General features: G+C 42.9%; 1 protein-coding gene and 1 long non-coding RNA gene across 2 annotated transcripts in view; both read left to right on the top strand.

Annotated features, from left to right (window-relative positions):
- Positions 1-6,777, top strand: part of LOC310877078 (protein NLRC3-like) — a gene marked incomplete at its 3' end in the record, with an annotated part of 46,354 nt that extends 39,577 nt beyond the window's left edge. Inside the window, exons 5-8 of the mRNA XM_083790762.1 lie at positions 2,173-3,994; positions 4,595-4,768; positions 5,917-6,099; positions 6,744-6,777. Of these exons, the coding sequence (XP_083646888.1) occupies positions 2,173-3,994; positions 4,595-4,768; positions 5,917-6,099; positions 6,744-6,777 (2,213 nt within the window). The remainder of the gene's footprint in view (positions 1-2,172; positions 3,995-4,594; positions 4,769-5,916; positions 6,100-6,743) is intronic.
- A 500-nt stretch (positions 6,778-7,277) lies between these two features.
- On the top strand, positions 7,278-14,638 carry LOC310877881. Its single transcript, XR_014570839.1, has 3 exons — positions 7,278-7,421; positions 7,805-7,854; positions 14,527-14,638. It is a non-coding gene; the product is annotated as an uncharacterized lncRNA (long non-coding RNA).
- Positions 14,639-21,817: the final 7,179 nt, after the last annotated feature.

Here is a 21,817-nt window from a genome sequence, read left to right on the forward strand (position 1 = left end):
AGAAATGGCGGAACGGCTGTCACGGTTTTTGGACCAAAGTGACCACAGAATACCGCTAATCAACTTACAACTACACACTTTATACAGTATAGAGTATAGAGTATATATGTATACATATATAGTATATGCCTATATACTATATATATACTATATATATTTCTTACGTCATCATTTAGAGCTAGTCATACGTATACTATATACATAATCAATAAAAAATAATTTACCAAATTGTGCCTGATCTGCTGGGACCAGAGTACGTGGTGTGTATGTAAGAAATATGGTCATTTCGTCATCATTGGTCCAGCAATACGGGCACAGATTTGATGTATGACTAGCTCTAAATGATGACGTAAGAAATACGTGTATGACTAGCTCTAAATGATGACGTAAGAAATATGGTCATTTCGTCATCATTGATCCAGCAATACGGACACAGATTTGATGTTTTTCTGCGTAAGCCTCAAATGTGTGTGTATGTGTATGACTAGCTCTAAATGATGACGTAAGAAATACGTGTATGACTAGCTCTAAATGATGACGTAAGAAATATGGTCATTTCGTCATCATTGGTCCAGCAATACGGGCACAGATTTGATGTTTTTCTGGGGGGGTCCTGAAATGGCGGAACGGCTGTCACGGTTTTTGGACCAAAGTGACCACAGAATACCGCTAATCAACTTACAACTACACACTTTATACAGTATACTATATATATACTATATATATTTCTTACGTCATCATTTAGAGCTAGTCATACGTATACTATATACATAATCAATAAAAAAATAATTTACCAAATTGTGCCTGATCTGCTGGGACTAGAGTACGTGGTGTGTATGTAAGAAATATGGTCATTTCGTCATCATTGGTCCAGCAATATGGGTACAGATTTGATGTATGACTAGCTCTAAATGATGACGTAAGAAATACGTGTATGACTAGCTCTAAATGATGACGTAAGAAATATGGTCATTTCGTCATCATTGATCCAGCAATACGGGCACAGATTTGATGTTTTTCTGCGGATGAGGAAAAGATATAGAGAAAAAGATATAGGTGGGGGAGTTATGTTTGCTATAAAAGAAGATATTTCCATTGAAGAAATTCCAACTGAAAGCAGGATATTAGAGAAAGTAGAACATATATGTATACATGTAAAAGATAAAAAATCTATATATCATTCTTATGTACAGATCACCTAAAACAGAGCTTTCAAAATTAAACACATTTCTCGAATACATGGTACAGTATATATCATCTCCGACTTCTGCAATTTTGATAATAGGAGATTTCAATGAAGACCATAATACTAAGATAGAAAGAAGTATAAAGACCTACATGTCAAAATTAGGCTTTAAACAATTAAATACAAATCCAACTACAGATTACGGAAATATTTTAGATCATGTATATTTTAACAAATGTGAAAGTATTATTATAGAAATTGAAGTTAGAGACACATATTACTCTGACCATGATTTAGTATTAATATCACTATAGTCTAACATGAAATAGATTTAAAATTAAAATTAAATTTTTAGTTCAGTTTATATACTTTTTTTTATAGGCGTTTACATACATAAATTAGATAGGTAGTAAATAGTTACACCTAATAATTACACATTTCAAATGTTCCTTCACAGAGATATTGAGATTCCACCGTTTACAGAAAAAGTATACTGTATAACATATTTTAATTCAGTTTATATACCTTTTTTTTCAACACATATAAGTGATTTATTTTTCTCTGAAAAAAAAAGGGATCCAGAATATATCTACAACGATAAAACAGTATTTCTTATATAGATAGAAACTAGAATCATACTTAATACTAAATGTTTACATGTATAGTAGGTAGCAAATAATTACATCTAAACATTAATCATTTCAAACATTCCTTCACAGAGATACTGAGATTTGGCAGTTTACAGCGGGCGAAAACATTACATGCGCGCTCTGCTTGCGCACTAGTTGGCCATTTATGGCCTACTAGTGTGCAACAAGCAAGTATGCACTCGACAGAGTGCAGTTCTAGTTATTTATCTGTTGTTACTTTTGGATGTTTTTGCATATTGTCTGCAGGGTGTTAAATGAAAATGAGTGATGTGTGCATGTGTAAACATGTGAAGTTATAAATTAACCTGAATGTTTTAAATGTTCTTCTCATTTCAGATGTCCGTCTGCAGGTTGATTTGAACGATTATAAGGTCAGTTTGGAGGTCAGTTCGGACAGTCTTGATGGAGTGAAAAACCACATGACGGAAGAGTCTGGAGACTCCGTCACCAGCACCTACTCAGAGCTCTACATCTCAGCGGGACAGAGTGAAGGGGTTAATAGCCAACATGAGGTGATACAGCTTGAGAGAACTTCCAACATGAAGACCTTCCATGACGATGCAATCAACTGCTGTAAAGTCTTTAAGATCATCCTCCCTGGCAGAAAGGAACCCAGCAAAACAGTTCTGACCAATGGCATCGCTGGCATCGGAAAAACATTCTCTGCGCGCAAGTTTGCTCTGGACTGGGCAAGAGGTTTGGAGAATCAAGATATAGATCTCCTGGTTCCCTTTTCATTCCGGGAGCTGAACTTGGTCAGAGATAAGCAGTACAGTCTTCTCAACCTGATCCATGATTTCCACCCAACGTTAAAGAAGGTCACAGCAGAGCAGCTCGCTGCCTGGAAAGTTTGCTTCATCCTCGATGGCCTCGATGAAAGCAGGTCTCCGTTGCACTTCGACGAAAATGAAATCATCTCTGATGTCACAGTGACATCATCGGTGGATGCTCTGTTGACGAACCTCATCAAGAGGAATCTGCTCCCCAAGGCCCTCCACTGGATAACCACCAGACCTGCAGCAGCCAATCGGATCCCTCCTGAATGTGTTGACATGGTGACAGAAGTGCGAGGGTTCACAGACCCCCAGAAGGAGAAGTACTTCAGGAAGAGATTCAGTGAAGAGAAGCTGGCCGACAGAGTCCTCTCACACTTGAAGACATGGAGGAGCCTCCACATCATGTGTTACATCCCACTCTTCTGTTGGATGATTGCTACCGTTCTGCTGGACATGTTGAGGACACACACCACGATAGGACAGCTGCCCAAGACCCTGACTGAGATGTGCTGCCACTTCCTGTTGGTTCAGACAAACACCAAGAAGCAGAAGTATGACGAGACTCATGAGGGGGAAAAAAGGAAAAAGAGAGAGAATCAACAGCAGCTCATGAAGTCTGACAGGGATGTTCTTCTGAATCTGGGCATGCTGGCGTTCAAACACCTGAAGACAAGTAGCATCATGTTCTACCAAGAAGACCTGGAAGAGTGTGGTCTTGATGTGAAAGACGCCGCGCTGTACTCAGGAGTGTGCACACAGATCTTCAAAACAGAGAGTGTGCTGTTCCAGAAAACGGTCTACAGCTTTGTTCATCTGATCTTCCAGGAGTTTCTGGCTGCAGTCTACCTGTTCCACTGTTTCACACAGAAGAACATGGAGGTCCTGAAGACATTCCTGGGAGATACATACTACCGTTCTAGCTCCCTCTCACGCTTCCTGGAAGCTGCCGTGAATATATCCCTGGAGAGTAAAAATGGCCACCTGGACCTCTTAGTCCGCTTCCTTCATGGCCTCTCACTGCAGTCCAACCAGAGTCTGTTAGGAGGCCTGCTGGGTCACACAGAGAACAGTCCAGAGGAGATCCAGGAAGCCATCCAGAACCTGAAGACGTTTTTAACTGATCGTGATACCTCTCCTGACAGATGTATCAACATCTTCCACTGTCTGATGGAGATGAACGACCACTCATTACATCAGGAGGTCCAACAGTTCCTGAAGTCAGAGAACAGAACAGAGAAACTGTCTGAGACCCAGTGTTCAGCTCTGGCTGTCATGCTGCAGATGTCAGAGGAGTTTCTGGAGTTGGACCTGCAGAAATACAACACATCAAAGGAGGGGCGATGGAGACTGGTCCCAGCTGTGAGGAACTGCAAAACAGCCAGGTTAGTAGTGTGGATGTTAACATGTTAGATCACTATATACTTCATTCATTCATTCATTCATAGAGAGAGAGAGAGAGAGAGAGAGAGAGACCCTCACTTCATATTTATATATATATATATATATATATATATATATATATATATATATATATATTAGTAGGCCTATTGCAATCCAATTCAAGTGTGATTTGTGTTTAGTATATTTAGTGATATCAGGGTGATTTTGCCATGGCATGCGGTCGTACAGACTGTTCATCTGTTGACAGAACATTTCTTCACTTCACTGCCATAGAGTGGAACAACAGCAGCGAGTTGGGATCGTTTTAATTATTTAATGTTTGTATTACAATCAAATGAGAACAGTGGAAAGTTATGAGCACATTTAAATTAAATATGTGTTACTCACTGCCTCTATTTCCTAGAAAAGTATCCAAACACACACACACACACACACACACACACACACACACACACACACACACACACACACACACACACACACACACATTTCAGACAGCACCACAGGGAACCTCCTTGACAGTGAACATGGTCTGTTCTGTTTTGATCATCTCTGATTTTACATTTAATCTGTAATTACAGACTTGTTGGCTGTGACCTCAGAGAGGAAGACGTTGAAGTTGTGGCTTCAGCTCTCAGCTCCAATCCGTCCCATTTGAGAGAACTGGACCTGAGTGGAAACGTCTTGAAGGATTCTGGACTGGATCTCATCTGTGCTGCACTGAAGAGCCCAAACTGTTGTCTGGAGACTCTCAGGTCAGATTCATTTAACATTTTTATTTGTATTTGGTTAAGTAAAGTTCTGTTATAGTAAGTGATTATAATGTAGTTATGATGGTGGTAGTATTTGAAGAGTGTGGATGAGGTTAATATCATGGTAACTCACACTACAAGCGCTACGAGCTTGTAGGTCTGCTATTTTGAAAAATCGTGAAAATGCAACACAGATCTTTAAATATATATTTTTTCAGAATACTTTTTTATTATTTCGACGTCAGGCCTAAATGGGTTAAACATTATGTTATAATTTAGCTATTGAAAAATAGCAGATCTACAAGCTCATAGCGCGCCACCGAGTGGCGCGCTATGAGCTTGTAGATATGCTATTTTTGAAAAATCGTTAAAATGTGGCGCAAATCATTGAATATATATTTCAGAGCAAACATTTTTAACTAAAATATTTGCTTCTGGGGGGTCCCTGGAACTACATATTTTCAGATGGGGGTCCGTGGCCCAATAGAGATAATTCTGGGGGTCCTTGACATGAAAAAGGTTGAGCACCACTGACATAGAAACATGGGTTTTTCAGAATAATGTTAGGATTTAGAAGCCTTTTTTTAATCGACCTCAGTCCAAAATGGGCCAATAGCGTTTCTGTGCTTGCTCAGTATGAAGAAAGTGTCCAGAGATATGAGGGACTGAGACAGACTATCCTTCAGTAGACAGGCTTTTATTTACGTTCACATCGGCAGAGTAGAGAGAGAAAGACGGACGGACTTGTAGACTGTGTGTGTGTGTGTGTGTGTGTGTGTGTGTGTGTGTGTGTGGTGTGTGTGTGTGTGTGTGTGTGTGTGTGTGTGTGTGTGTGTGTGTGTGTGTGTGTGTGTGTGTTCGTTCTACAAGTGAAAGCAACAGAGGGGGTATTATTATCTATCCAGGAATATGTATTTTATTGGTTTTAATCCCCCCCCCCCTCCTTTCTCTCTCTCTCTCTCTCTCTCTCTCTCTCTCTCTCTCTCTCTCTCTCTCTCTCTCTCTCTCTCTCTCTCTCTCTCTCTCTCTCTCTCTCTCTCTCTCTCTCCCCATCTGGTTGTATTCTTCATTTAGACTGGAGAACTGCTCCTTGTCAGTGAGAGGCTGTGAAGTTGTAGCTTCAGCTCTCAGCTCCAATCCGTCCATTTGAGAGAACTGGACCTGAGTGGAAACGGCTTGAAGGATTCTGGACTGGATCTCATCTGTGCTGCACTGAAGAGCCCAAACTGTTGTCTGAGAGAAATGGACCTGAGTGGAAACGGCTTGAAGGATTCTGGACTGGATCTCATCTGTGCTGCGCTGAAGAGCCCAAACTGTTGTCTGGAGACTCTCAGGTCAGATTCATTTAACATTTTTATTTGTATTTGGTTAAGTAAAGTTCTGTTATAGTAAGTGATTATAATGTAGTTATGATGGTGGTAGTATTTGAAGAGTGTGGATGAGGTTAATATCATGGTAACTCACACTGACCATAATATTGATAAGATACAGTGACTAATGTATGTAGTCTTTATGCTGAGATACCACATTTAAAACCTAAAACACCTCTGAGTGGTTCAATGTGTTATGTTGTCAGTGTCATCCACGAGTTTTTAATATTTATATTAAACATTATGTTATAATTGAGCTATTGAAAAATAGCAGATCTACAAGCTCATAGCGCGCCACAGAGTGGCGCGCTACGAGCTTGTAGGTCTGCTATTTTTTTTTTATCGTTAAAATGTGGCGCAAATCATTGAATATATATTTCAGAGCATTTTTAACTAAAATATTTGCTTCTGGGGGGTCCCTGGAACTACATATTTTCAGATGGGGGTCCGTGGCCCAATAGAGATAATTCTGGGGGTCCTTGACATGAAAAAGGTTGAGCACCACTGACATAGAAACATGGGTTTTTCAGAATAATGTTAGGATTTAGAAGCCTTTTTTAATCGACCTCAGTCCAAAATGGGCCAATAGCGTTTCTGTGCTTGCTCAGTATGAAGAAAGTGTCCAGAGATATGAGGGACTGAGACAGACTATCCTTCAGTAGACAGGCTTTTATTTACGTTCACATCGGCAGAGTAGAGAGAGAAAGACGGACGGACTTGTAGACTGTGTGTGTGTGTGTGTGTGTGTGTGTGTGTGTGTGTGTGTGTGTGTGTGTGTGTGTGTGTGTGTGTGTGTGTGTGTGTGTGTGTGTGTGTGTGTGTGGATAGGCCAATCCCAGTGATCGACACATAGGAGGAACAATGATAAACTATTAGCTCACCCTCCCTCTGACTACAATTAGAAAGGCATCACCCTCCCCTGTGATTCACATGCAATAATTCACATGCAATCTCTCTCTCTCTCTCTCTCACTCACTCACTCACTCACTCACTCACTCACTCACTCACTCACTCACTCACTCACTCACTCACTCACTCACTCACTCACTCACTCACACACACACACACACACACACACACACACACACACACACACACACACACATCTGGTTGTATTCTTCATGTAGACTGGAGAACTGCTGGTTGTCAGAGCGATGCTGTGAAGTTCTGGCCTCAGCTCTAACTTCTAATCCCTCCCTCCATCTGAGAGAATTGGACGTGAGTCTCAACATGGTGAATGAGTCAGGAATGAAGATGCTGCTCTCTGCTGGGCTGGAGAATCTCAAGTGAGTAGACCCTGTTGTGGGGCCCGGTTTACAGCAGAACCCTTTACTATGTGTGGGTAATGTTTGTGGGGCATCACCACTATTTTACTATTTTCAGACATGTGATGATTGATGCATTGTTGTTCTACTTCCTACAGAGTGAAACACTGTAGTGTCAGCTAGTGGAGACGTTGTGTTAGACAGTCAGACATTGATGCATTGTTGTTCTACTTCCTACAGAGTGAAACACTGTAGTGTCAGCTAGTGGAGACGTTGTGTTAGACAGTCAGACATTGATGCATTGTTGTTCTACTTCCTACAGAGTGAAACACTGTAGTGTCAGCTAGTGGAGACGTTGTGTTAGACAGTCAGACATTGATGCATTGTTTTTCTACTTCCTACAGAGTGAAACATGGTGGAGAAGATCGGTTCAATCCTCATCTCATTCAAGGACGTGAGTATCTCTCACTATTGACATCTTATACAGAGTTTTTTTAACACCTACTGTATAGTTTGGTAGACTTCAGGGCTGTAGTTGTAACATTGTTGGCTGGGTTTGCTTTCACATTGTAGTTTGTCAAGCACGCAGTCTGGCGCGCACACAGTGCATCTTCAGGCGTGTGCGTGTTGGTCAAACAAGGATTTCATACTCCTTAGTGACACGTTGCAGACAACTACAGCCTTGGCTGAGAGATAAAGCCAGTCAATAGAAATATGTTGGAGATCAGAATGACAGAAACACTCACTCACGTGTTCTCACTCACATATTTGAACGTGGGCCAGATATGGTAGGCCTGAGGCCTATATTGCTAGGCCTGAGGCCTACCATACCGGCCTGACCGCTCAATAAAAGAATGCTGAATTAACTAGCTTGTTTTGGTAACTTTGACTGCACAATAGCCTCCCATTTAACCTCCTTGTCTAGTAGTCCGGCAGTCGAGGTTGACGGGTGGGAATATAGTCTTTTTTATTGGCCTAAAATATTGTCTATATTCATACATTCATGAATCCACTTGCTGACCGGCTGAAAGTATTGGGCTTTTTTATAGGGGTTTCTTGTGACCGTTAACATCCTATGGCAGGCAAAGATGGCAAAGATGTCAAACTTCCATTATGTTTTAACCCATTCTGGGCGGGAACCCCTTTTGGTGTTTCAAAGCATTATGTTATACTTTAGCTATTGAAAAATGGCAGATCTACAAGCTCATAGCGCCACGCTATGAGCTTGTAGGTCTGCTATTTTATGAAAAATCGTGAAAATGTGCCTCAAATCTTTGAATATAAATTATTACAGAGTGAACATTTTAACTCAAATCTTTGCTTCTGGGAGGGGGGGGGGGGGGTGTCACTGGAACAACATATTTTCAGATGGGGGGGGGGGGGGGGCATGAAGTAGCATGTGACATGTCAAACAGCCATAGCCACTTGCCCAAAATGTGCTGACCTCATCACATTTGTCATGACGTCAATGGCCGTTTTTAGCCCAAGGAGGGTTTTTTGTGTAAAACTAATGCCTGGAATGTATTCAGAATCATGAAAAGCCCTTAGTTTTACATGTCACATGCTACTTAAAGCATGAGGAAAGTTTGACATGTCACATGCTACTTAACCCATTCTGACCGGGCACCCATTTTGGTGTCAGCATCATGTTATGCTTTAGCTATTTAAAAATATCAGATCTACAAGCTCATATCGCGCCACCGAGTGGCGCGATACGAGCTTGTAGGTCTGCTATTTTTGAAAAATCGAAGAGCGACTGACATTTTTAGAATCTGATCTCAGGTCAGAATGGGTTCATCAGACCAGTGTGTGTCTGGCGGAAACCTCGTATGAATCTGATCTCAGGTCAGAATGGGTTGAAGCATGAGGAAAGTTTTACATGTCACATGCTACTTAAAGCATGAGGAAAGTTTGACATGTTGGACCATTTTGCCTGCCGTAGGATGTTAATGAAAAAGAAAGCCCAATAGTGACAGCCGCTCAGCAAGTGGATTCATGAATGTATGAATATAGACAATAGTTCAGGCCAATGAAAAAGACTATATACCAAATATCCCACTTTAACCCATTCTGGTGTTTCAAGCATTATGTTATACTTTAGCTATTGAAAAATAGCAGATCTACAAGCTCATAGCTTGTAGACCAAATATGTTGGTCCCTGGAACAACAGATGGGGGTCGGTGGTGAAATACATATATTATTGGGGGTCCTTGACATGGAAAAGGTTGAGAAACACTGACATAAAAACATGAGGTTTCTTCAGGAAACTGTCAGGATGTAGAAGGCATTTGTAGAATCCTCCTCGGGTCTAAATGGGTTAAACAAAAGACGCCTGTCGGCTGCCGGACTATAGGCCTATACAGTGCCTTCGGAAAGTATTCACACCCCTTCACTTTAACCACATTTTGTTTTGTTACAGCCTCATTTCAAAATGGATTAAATCCGTTTTTTCCTCATCAATCTACACACAATACCCCATAATGATGAAGTGAAAAAAGTTGTCTCAAATATTTTGTTAATTTATAAAAAATAAGAAACTGGAAAAACACATGTACATAAGTATTCACACTCTTGACTTAGTACCAAGTTGGCAGCAACTTAGGCTTAAGACTTTTTGGGAATGATCCTACAAGCTTGGCATTAGAGCCCGACCGATGCCATATTTTTGGGTCCGATGCCGATTTTGGAGAGACCTACACCACCGATGCCGATACGATGCCGATGTTTTGGACCGATGTTTCGTAATCAATAATAAAAAATACATTTTAAAAACGTCTAAACTTCAAAATACGTTTTTTTTATTAAATTAACAATATAATATATTGAATACATTTAAATAAAATGTTTTGGCACATAAGGCTTTTTTTTCTAAATTAAATGCACCCCTATATATGCCCTCCTATTATCCAGCTATTAGTGTAGATGTCCGTCCTACAAAGAATGTCAGTGTCTGAGCAATAGACATCTTAATCACCATTACATCACCTAATCAACATGAGTTAGACTTTAATATATTAGCACCCCTCACTTCACACAGGTGTAATTTTTTTAGTTGTATGTAGGATCAGGGCTCCAGACTAACCTTTTCACAGGTAGCACTGTGCCACCTACCTTTTCATTTGGTAGCGCCACCAGAAATTAGGTAGCACCATTGTTTTCTTTGTATAGCGTGGTATTAATACATGTTCTTATCATGCCTTTTATTTATGTAGTGGTTTCCACCATTATAGGTTTGAATCATAAAACCCCCTACAAAGGTCACTGTGTAAAAAACAGCAACCTTATACTTCAAAACACTGTAGATGGTTTGAACCCAACACAAAGTCACTCAGTCAATAAAGCAAATATTTATATTCCACACACATAGTCAGTTTAAGGTTTTGTGTTTTAAATTAAATGCAGTCCAAACCTTTGGGATTAATAAAGTGACAATTTGTACAATATACCATTACCATTATCCAAATTAATACCTTATTATAATTTGGAAAAACTCTTTTGCAATGTGAAATGCCAACGAATTCTTAATCCTTTTCCTTGTCTTCATGGGCCAACTTGTGAAAGCGGCATACTTTTATCGTGAAGGTAAAATTTCTGAATGCTCTCAGAGCCTGCATATCTCCGCATGCTGAAAATAGCTGATCTACAAGATCACAACGTGTCGCGGACGCGACGCGTTGTGAGTGTTGTGAGCTTGTAGGCGTTGCGAGTGTTGTGAGCTTGTAGATCAGACTTGAGCTTGTAGTTCAGACCTGAATATATATTCTCCTCGGTTCGTCCAGTTTGTACCGCGGCAGGTCGCGCTGCGCCCGTTTGCGCAATTCTCGTCTTTGCATTGCCTTTGTATGTAATCGCGCCGCTCTGACCATCCAAGTCTGAAGGGCTTATTGGTGGGTTTTCGTGAACGATCGTTCTTTGAACACTGGGCGTCAGGCCAACGTCCAATGTTTTTATCAATGGAACGGATATATATGGATGGAATGGAATATATATATATGATTTAAAATATAATAGTTGTCCCTGCTCCCTGTAGTCCCTCACTATAAGGAAGGATTAGCCAGCCCCACACACAACAGTTACACACAGGCTCACAGCCTCACAGCTGTCATTAATTGATGGTCTTGATTGCCTATGCGGTGAAATGTACAGGCTCACCGTCTTAGCTGCTGCTGCCACGTGCCTGCTGGCAACCAATATGCACATGACTTCACATCAATTTGGAACAAGGACACTCACACAAGGATTATAGTTTTGCTGGGCAATTTGAGACAAAGGTAAAACAATCGAGGAGTAAGGGCCGATTCATACTCCTATTTTAGAGCCGAATAAAAGTCGGTTCGGCGCTGTAGAGCCTACAATGTGACGTCATTTGAGGTTCAGGGGGGGGGGGGGGGGGGGGTACCGTCCTAAAGTCGGCTCTTCGGTGCTACTGAAAATTTTCGACCCTAAGGAGTTTGCGTGCGCTCTCTCTCGCTCTCTCCCCCCCACCCTCTCTCCCCCCTCTCTCTCCGTCTCTCTGTAGTACTGTAGAGGTGTGTTGTGTGTGTGTGTGTGTGTGTGTGTGTGTGTGTGTGTGTGTGTGTGTGTGTGTGTGTGTGTGTGGGGGGGGGGGGGGGGGGGTAGTTGTGCTGCGCACCCGACAGAGTGAAAGACTTTTCCACTAAGCGGTGCAGAACCGAAAAGGTGATATACTTCTCTAGTACAGCGGTGCAGGACCGAGAGAGTGATATTTGCAGGATGGACTGTAGTAAACATTAAATAACTTTCCCCCTCCTGTATAAAAATTGGGACATCAGATTAAATAAACACCGATGTCGCAAAATGACCAGAAAATGACCGATACATCGGTGCGACCGACGGATCGGTTGGGCTCTACTTGGCATACTTGAATTTGGGGTATTCTCCCACTTTTTCTCTGCAGATCCTCTCAAGCTCTGTCAGGTTAGACGGGGAGCGTCGCTGAACAGCTATTTTCAGGTCCTTCCAGAGATGCTCAATGGGGTTCAAGTCTGGGCTCTGGCTGGGCCACTCAAGGACTTTCACAGAGTTGTCCTAAAACCAATCCTTCGTTATCTTAGCTGTGTGCTTGGGGTCGTTGTCCTGTTGGAAGGTGAATCGTTGACCAAGTCGGAGGTCCTGAGTGCTCTGGAGCAGGTTTTCATCCAGAATGTCTGTACACTGCTCCATTTATCTTTCCCTTTATCCTGACAAGTCTCCCAGTTCCTGCCGTTAAAAAACATCCCCACAGCATGATGCTGCCACCACCATGCTTCACCGTAGGGATGGTATTTGCCAGGTGATGAGCGGTGCCTGGTTTCCTCCAGACCGAAGCCTCTCCTCAATAAAAGGCACATGACAGCCGGGCGTCACAGCGCACTTGGAGTTTGCCAAAAGGCACCTAAACGACTCTCAGACCATTATTAACAAGATTCTCTTGTCTGATGAAACCAAAATAGAGCTTTTTGGCCTGAATGCCAAGTGTTACGTCTGGAGGAAACAAGGCACCGCTCATCACCTGGCAAATACCATCCTTACGGTGAAGCATGGTGGTGGCAGCATCATGCTGTGGGGAGAACAAGTCTCCCAGGAACTGGGAGACTTGTCAGGATAAAGGGAAAGATGAATGGAGCAGTGTACAGAGACATCCTGGATGAAAACCTGCTCCAGAGCGCTCAGGACCTCCGACTTGGTCAACGATTCACCTTCCAACAGGACAACGACCCCAAGCACACAGCTAAGATAACGAAGGATTGGTTTTAGGACAACTCTGTGAAAGTCCTTGAGTGGCCCAGCCAGAGCCCAGACTTGAACCCCATTGAGCATCTCTGGAAGGACCTGAAAATAGCTGTGCAGCGACGCTCCCCGTCTAACCTGACAGAGCTTGAGAGGATCTGCAGAGAAAAAGGGGGAAAATACCCCAAATTCAAGTGTGCCAAGCTTGTAGCATCATTCCCAAAAAGTCTTAAGGCTGTAATTGCTTCCAAAGGTGCCTCAACTTAGTACTAAGTCAAGAGTGTGAATACTTATGTACATGTGCTTTTCCAGCTTCTTATTTTTTATAAATTAACAAAATATTTGAGAGAACTTTTTTCACTTCATCATTATGGGGTATTGTGTGTAGATTGATGAGGAAAAAAACTAATTTAATCCATTTTGAAATGAGGCTGTAACAAAACAAAATGTGGTAAAAGTGAAGGGGTGTGAATACTTTCCGAAGGCACTGTATGTATTAACCCACAATCGAGTGTTATTCAATTTAATTTTAATTTAGGCCTACATTTACCTTGCCGACATCACTTCGCCTCTGACATTTAATTTAATAGTGTGTGTGTGTGTGTGTGTGTGTGTGTGTGCGCGCGCGCAAATGCGGGTGTGTGTGTGTGTGTGTGTGTGTGTGTGTGTGTGCGCGCGCAAATGCGTGTGTGTGTGTGTGTGTGTGCGCGCACGCAAATGCGTGTGTGTGTGTGCGCGCGCAAATGCGTGTGTGTGTGTGTGTGCGAGCAAATGCGTGTGTGTGTGTGTGTGTGTGTGTGTGTGCGTGCGCGCACGCAAATGCGTGTGTGTGTGTGTGTGTGCGCGCGCAAATGCGTGTGTGTGTGTGTGTGTGTGCGCGCGCACGCGCGCGCAAATGCGTGTGTGTGTGTGTGCGCGCGCGCGCAAATGCGGGTGTGTGTGTGTGCGCGCGCGCAAATGCGGGTGTGTGTGTGCGCGCGCAAATGCGGGTGTGTGTGTGTGAGAGACTGGGTGCAAACGCACGCGCGCACACATGTGTGTGTGCGAGAGACACTGGGTGCAAACGTGTGTGCGTGCGCGCGCATGTGGGTGTGTGTGGGTCAGAGAGACGAGCGTGCGCGTGTGTGTGCGTGCACATGGATGTGAGAGACACTGGGTGCAAACGCATGCGTGTGTGTGTGTGTGTGTGTGCGCGGCCGCCAGCGCACATGTGTGTGTTGCACTGGGTGCAAGCGTGTGTGTGTGTGTGTGTGTTTGTGTGCGCGCGCACATGTGTGTGTGTGTGCGTGTGCTCACGTGTGTGTGTGTGTGTGTGTGTGTGTGTGTGTGTGTGTGTGTGTGTGTGTGTGTGTCAGTGAATGATGTACTTAATGGTTACTGTGTGTTTTCTCATCAGATTTCCAGCGTCTCTCACTGGACACAAACACAGCAAACTGTGACCTCACTCTGTCTGAGGACAACAGGAAGGTCACACGGGTGGAGGGACAGAGTCATCAGTATCCTGACCATACAGAGAGGTTTAAGTTCCATTATCAGGTTCTGAGTGCAGAGAGTGTGAGCGAACGCTGCTACTCTGAGGTAGAGTGCAGTGGAGGCGTTGCTATAGCAGGGACTGACAGAGCAATCAGCAGGAAAGGAGGTCGTGATAACTGTTTGCTTGGATACAATGGCATGTCATGGAGTCTGCGGTGTCGTGGTGACAGTTACTCTGTCATGCACAATAGGGAGCAGACTGTCCTCCCTGTCGGTCCCTCTAGACGCTCCATCAGAGCAGCAGTGGATGCTGACCGTGAGGTCAGGGAGGACGGGGTCTGCAGAGTAGCAGTGTATGTGGACCGTCCCGCTGGGACTCTGTCCTTCTATGAGGTGTCCTCAGAGGACACTCTGACCCACCTGCACTCCTTCCAGACCACGTCCTCTGAACCCCTCTACGTTGGGTTCTGGTTGGGGTGGAATGGCTCCTCAGTGTTTCTGTGTGAGCAGAGATAGAGTCTCCATGTGAGCGAGGGTCACATCAGGTCACCATGGTTACTCCACATGTCTGAGTGAGTCCAGGTTGTCATGGTTACCACCGCCGCCAGTACGCCTGACATCATGGACTCCATATTTGGTCATGAGTGACTCCTCATGACATCATGGTGACATCACACTGATGATGTATATAAGAAGCACAGTGATGTGCAAACCTTGGTGTGCTAAAGACCCCAAGATAGGGTTTGACCTCCGACCTCCAGATTGATAGGGTTTGACCTCCGACCTCCAGATTGATAGGGTTTGACCCCTGACCTCCAGCTGAACATATTTTGTTCCAGGAATCTCCAAATTGTACATCAGTAGAATTGTTGCGCGCGCTCCAGTCCAGGGGAAACAAATATATATCCTTTAATAAATGCACCACGTCTCTGTGTGTGTGTGCACGTGTGTACGCACGTCTACATCTGTGTGTGCACGTGTGTACGCACGTCTACGTCTCTGTGTGTGCACGTGTGTACGCACGCCTACGTCTGTGTGTGTGCACGTGTGTACGCACGTCTACGTCTCTGTGTGTGCACGTGTGTACGCACGCCTACGTCTGTGTGTGTGCACGTGTGTACGCACGTCTACGTCTCTGTGTGTGCACGTGTGTACGCACGCCTACGTCTGTGTGTGTGCACGTGTGTACGCACGTCTACGTCTCTGTGTGTGCACGTGTGTACGCACATCCATGTAACTCGAGAACTCTTCGCCCCGCTGACTTCTAGTGGTCGTTCAGGCGTTCCACAGTGTCCATGCTAGGTTCCCAACTTGCATCGTTCCCAAGTCGGCCGGTGGCCGACGGCACGTTTAGAATGGAAGCTTTACCCACGTCTCATTGGACAGCGTTACAATGTCTCAGGCTTTACCCACGTCTCATTGGACAGCGTTACAATGCCTCAGGCTTTACCCACGTCTCATTGGACAGCGTTACAATGCCTCAGGCTTTACCCACGTCTCATTGGACAGCGTTACAATGCCTCAGGCTTTACCCACGTCTCATTGGACAGCGTTACAATGCCTCAGGCTTTACCCACGTCTCATTGGACAGCGTTACAATGTCTCAGGCTTTACCCACGTCTCATTGGACAGCGTTACAATGCCTCAGGCTTTACCCACGTCTCATTGGACAGCGTTACAATGTCTCAGGCTTTACCCACGTCTCATTGGACAGCGTTACAATGCCTCAGGCTTTACCCACGTCTCATTGGACAGCGTTACAATGCCTCAGGCTTTACCCACGTCTCATTGGACAGCGTTACAATGCCTCAGGCTTTACCCACGTCTCATTGGACAGCGTTACAATGCCTCAGGCTTTACCCACGTCTCATTGGACAGCGTTACAATGTCTCAGGCTTTACCCACGTCTCATTGGACAGCGTTACAATGCCTCAGGCTTTACCCACGTCTCATTGGACAGCGTTACAATGCCTCAGGCTTTACCCACGTCTCATTGGACAGCGTTACAATGCCTCAGGCTTTACCCACGTCTCATTGGACAGCGTTACAATGTCTCAGGCTTTACCCACGTCTCATTGGACAGCGTTACAATGCCTCAGGCTTTACCCACGTCTCATTGGACAGCGTTACAATGCCTCAGGCTTTACCCACGTCTCATTGGACAGCGTCACAATGCCTCAGGCTTTCATCACGGGAGGATCCATTAGCCGTTTGCTGACCTCCTGGTGACGACCCGGGGTAATTTTCACCTTTAACCCGTTCTGACCTGAGATCAGATTCATACGAGGTTTCCACTGGACACACACTGGTCTGATTAACCCATTCTGACCTGAGATCAGATTCTAAAAATGTCAGTCGTTCTTCGATTTTTCTAAAATAGCAGACCTACAAGCTCGTAGCGCGCCACTCGGTGGCGCGCTACGAGCTTGTAGGTCTGCTATTTTTCAATAGCTTAAGCATAACATGATGCCGACACCAAAATGGGTTCCCGTTCAGAATGGGTTCAAACAAAGAGCGTGGCAAGGAGAGAGCAGGTGGCAGTGAAAGAGTTAACTGATATAATGCACAGCGTACACCTGCTGCTACTTCATGTCTGACCTCAGGTTCATGAATATGGAGATTTATACCTCATTAATGTACAGATATGTAGATGCATACCTCATTAATGTACGAATATGGAGATTTATACCTCATCTCAGGTTAATGTATGAATATGTAGATTCATACCTCATTGACGTATGAATATGTAGATTTATATACCTCATCTCAGGTTTATTTGTGAATTTTAAGATTTTTTGGGTCTTTGTTTTTCTTCATCTCCTTCAAATGTGTTTCAAAATAGCAGATCAACAAACTCACGACCGTCTCAACCAATCTAGTAGCATGCAGCCTGCCTGGTTACTGCTCCTAGTTATCACTAGTTAACACTAGTTAACCCATTCTGAACGGGAACCCATTTTCGTGTTGGCATCATGTTATGCTTTAGCTATTGAAAAATAGCAGATCTACAAGCTCATAGCGCGCCACCGAGTGGCGCGCTACGAGCTTGTAGGTCTGCTATTTTTGAAAAATCGAAGAACGACTGACATTTTTAGAATCTGATCTCAGGTCAGAATGGGTTATCACTAGTTAACTAGACCCTCTGTGTTTGAACCAGTCATCACCACAGGGAGCTTTACAGATTACATTAGGTTAGGTTAGAGTAGATCACATCTCCACACATTTACGTTTCATGAATGACTTTCCTTCAAGACTGATGATGGTGTTTTTTGTTTTGTTTTACTGATATTTGATTCTTGTATTCGATTTCTTTCATGTTCTCTTTTTGATGACATGTGTAACAGATGTTCCGGTTACAGGCTGGCCCAATGGTGGATTTTATTGTATGGCGTATTTTATTTCATGGTGTATTTTAATTCATGGTGTATTTTATTTTAAAGTCACTGTACCAACTTTGTGGTGTTCTGAAAACATGTTACTGTAAATGGCTCAGTGCCTAAATGATAAAACATGTTACTGTAAATGGCTCAGTGCCTAAATGATACAACATGTTACTGTAAATGGCTCTGTGCCTAAATGATACAACATGTTACTGTAAATGGCTCGGTGCCTAAATGATGAAACATGTTACTGTAAATGGCTCAGTGCCTAAATGATACAACATGTTACTGTAAATGGCTCAGTGCCTAAATGATAAAACATGTTACTGTAAAAGGCTCTGTGGATACATTGCTAAGTGCCTAAATGATAAACTGTAATTGTTTTCATTTAATAAACGTATTGTTGAAAAGTCTGTCGTGGTTCTGTTGTCGTGTATTAATTATTCATAGTGTTTTCACATGACAGTTTGGCCACAGCTCATTGGTCAGGGTTTGACATTAGGATGTAAAACTATGACATGACGAAACAAGCTGTGAGACTTAAAGGTTCGTGAGAAATTCCATCACATAAACAAGGGAGAAAGAGAGCCTTATCTGTCTGAACACCCTTCATAAACAAGGGAGAAAGAGCCTTATCTGTCTGAACACCCTTCATAAACAAGGGAGAAAGAGCCTTCTCTGTCTGAACACCCTTCATAAACAAGGGAGAAAGAGCCTTCTCTGTCTGAACACCCTTCATAAACAAGGGAGAAAGAGCCTTCTCTGTCTGAACACCCTTCATAAACAAGGGAGAAAGAGCCTTCTCTGTCTGAACACCCTTCATAAACAAGGGAGAAAGAGCCTTCTCTGTCTGAACACCCTTCATAAACAAGGGAGAAAGGGCCTTCTCTGTCCCAAAACCATCCGACAAGCAGATACCGTTGCATCCTTTAATGTCTTCTCAAAACCTACTTGTTCAGAGAAGCATCCCCCAGCCCCCCCCCCCCCCCCCCAGCCCTGTTGAATGTTTTTTCACTGAACTCTGTCGGTATTTTTTATCTATTACATTGTTGTTATTTTTATATTGGATCCTTAAATATGCTTTCTACTGTTGGCCAGCTGGCTGTACGTTGTTGATTTGCTATGCCGCATCTATTTAAGCACTTTGTGACTTTGTCCAGAAAAGTGCTATATAAATAAAGTTATTATTATTATTAAATATCGCAGCCCAGATTTGGCTCAAACAACAAGGGGTTGAGTTCGTTCTCCCATGCCACGGAAATTCACATTCCTTTACGACTGTTGGTGGGGCGCTACCAACAGTTGTTAGAGAAATGTGAATCCCTAGACTCCTTCAAAGCCGCTCTCAAAGAGCCCTTACAGGTGGCTGCAGTACAAAACTGGCCCGGTAAAAAATTCAATTTAGCTGGGGACCCCCTGGAACTGCCTCAAGGACCCCTGGGGGTCCCCGGACCCCATTTTGTGAACCACTGTTTATAGAAGGCTGATTCTGTGTTTCAGACACTATTTGGGTTCATTTACAGGCTAAACACGGTGTTTCTCTGCATGGTAAACACAGACATTATATTTGAACACATAATAGAAGAAACCTTGACATGAACACAGAGAGAGAGAATATGTATTTATAGACCAAGTGTAACCATTAGAGCTGGGACTCGATTAAAAACAATAATCTAATTAATCAGAGGCTTTGTAGTTAATTAATCTCGATTAATCGCATTTTAATCGCATAGCAATATTTAACCCGAGAACAGTGAGAAACCTTTTTTTTCAAATGTTTTTGGTATCCCAGTGAATAGTGACTACGGGATTCCACTCATTTTCAACATTTTACTGTCAGTAAAATCAGTAACATTATGAAGTACATCTCAGTGACATCACAACAATGTACTTCATAATGTTACTGTTTTTTTCAGACCTCCAGTTCTATAGGCAACACAGAATGGGGGGACTTTTTATTATTTCCAGTGCACACAACTCCATAGAAAAATGCGTTTTATCCCAACAGTGATATATAGGCAGGTGATATATATAGGCAGCAAGTGCCTTATATATAAAGTGTCTTCAGTGTGTATATGAATACTTAATGTGCTTTACATGGCTGGGCATGAGAAAACAAATAAAAACAACTTTATGATGGGGGAAACAAAAAGGTGCGATTAATTTATCTGTAGTTCATCGCGATTAATTTTTCTGTAGTTAATTAATCGCAATTAGTCCCGGCCCTAGTAACCATAATGGAACGGAGAAATAGCAGTAATTTAATCGGATTGATGGAATACTTTATTAACACTTTGTAGAGAAAAGAAAAGCACAGTAAAGTCCAGTTCAATACAAGGTCTGTTAAGAGGATTTGGTACAATTTACAATTTAGGCATTTAGCAGACGCTCTTAATCCAGAGCGATTTACATTAAGCAAGAACAAAAAGCATGGGAATACATCACATAAAAACATTCATCATGAAACATGCGTAGGCTAAGCTAAGAAAGTAACAGTGGAATATCTATATTATGAGACTATACATATAAACTATATATACTACTATGCTATACATTATATGAGCCCAGCGGTGCCCTGCTCGGGAATCATTTCATTAGTTGATTTGAGAAATAATTAAGAAAGAACAACATGAGACGGAGACTGGGACGAATACTGGACTACTCGCCCCGGTGCGTGCCCGTTTTTCCTCCCGGAATTCTCCCCAGTGAGGGGGATAACTTTGTAATATGCTATTGGCTGTTTGTATTCTTTTTGGAAAAATATAAAAAGATACTCCTGTAGAAAGGCTATATTATTTGACTTATATTGACCCTATAAACAATTTAGTATTAATTATTTAGTAGAAATTCAAAGTCCAGCCGTCTGCTGTCCAGCCTCTCCCACCCCTCACTGCATGGGGAAAGTTCTGGGAGGAAAACAGAAACGGGGCGAGTAGGCTTGTTACCACCGGGACTGGGACCGTCTAGCAGTTAATTGTGTTTTTATTAAACATCTCTTCCATGTGTAGCCCATGTTTTGTTATGGCATCATCATGCTCTTATGCCCGTGGATATGCAGAGTGAACTTAACAATGATAAATGAATGATAATACCTTTTAGTAGCATGCCAAAGTTTGTGCTATTGCCATAGAGAATGCATTGGGCGTTTAAACATATTTCTTTGTCACACCATCACCAAACACGGGTATATTTTACCCAATATAACATATTCCATAACAAAATCTAAATATATTGCAGTACAGCAATACGTGGCAACTGGAGCTTTACTCTTCTTTAATATGTCGTCATGCCTGTTTACTATAGGCCTGCTATAGTAAACATTTTAAACATTTTAAAACAATGTAATATAAACCATGAAAAGTTGAATCATACACTTTATCAATGCAGCCAATTCAGTTTCACTGTCATGAAATTAATGAATGAATAAATACATGAATACATTGTGCGTATGTGTTTGTGTGTAGGCCTACTGTGTGTGTGTTTGTGTGTGTGCGCGCGCATGGGTGCGTGCTTTTGTGCGTGCGTGGGTGCGTGGGGGGGGGTTCCTTGAGCTGCGGTGCACGGGATGCGCATGCGTCCTCTGGTCGCTCACGCCACCTTGTGGTCAAACCAATAACCACACCCCCACCACGCTGCTAGAGTGTTTGTTGCTACAATAAGCCGTTTGTTTTCATGAATAACTCGTAAACATAACATTTCATTGACATGGACATCGATCAGGCCGTCGGTGTTTTTACCAGGCTGGAGGAAAACAACAACAAAAGCTTCTACAAGAAGCTGTGGAAACTAACAGTCCTCAGTCTGCGGTCTGTCAAACTATCAGGTGAGTGTTTG

The sequence above is a fragment of the Protomyctophum parallelum genome (genome assembly GCF_964188405.1).
Source record: "Protomyctophum parallelum genome assembly, chromosome: 2".
NCBI lineage: Eukaryota > Metazoa > Chordata > Actinopteri > Myctophiformes > Myctophidae > Protomyctophum > Protomyctophum parallelum.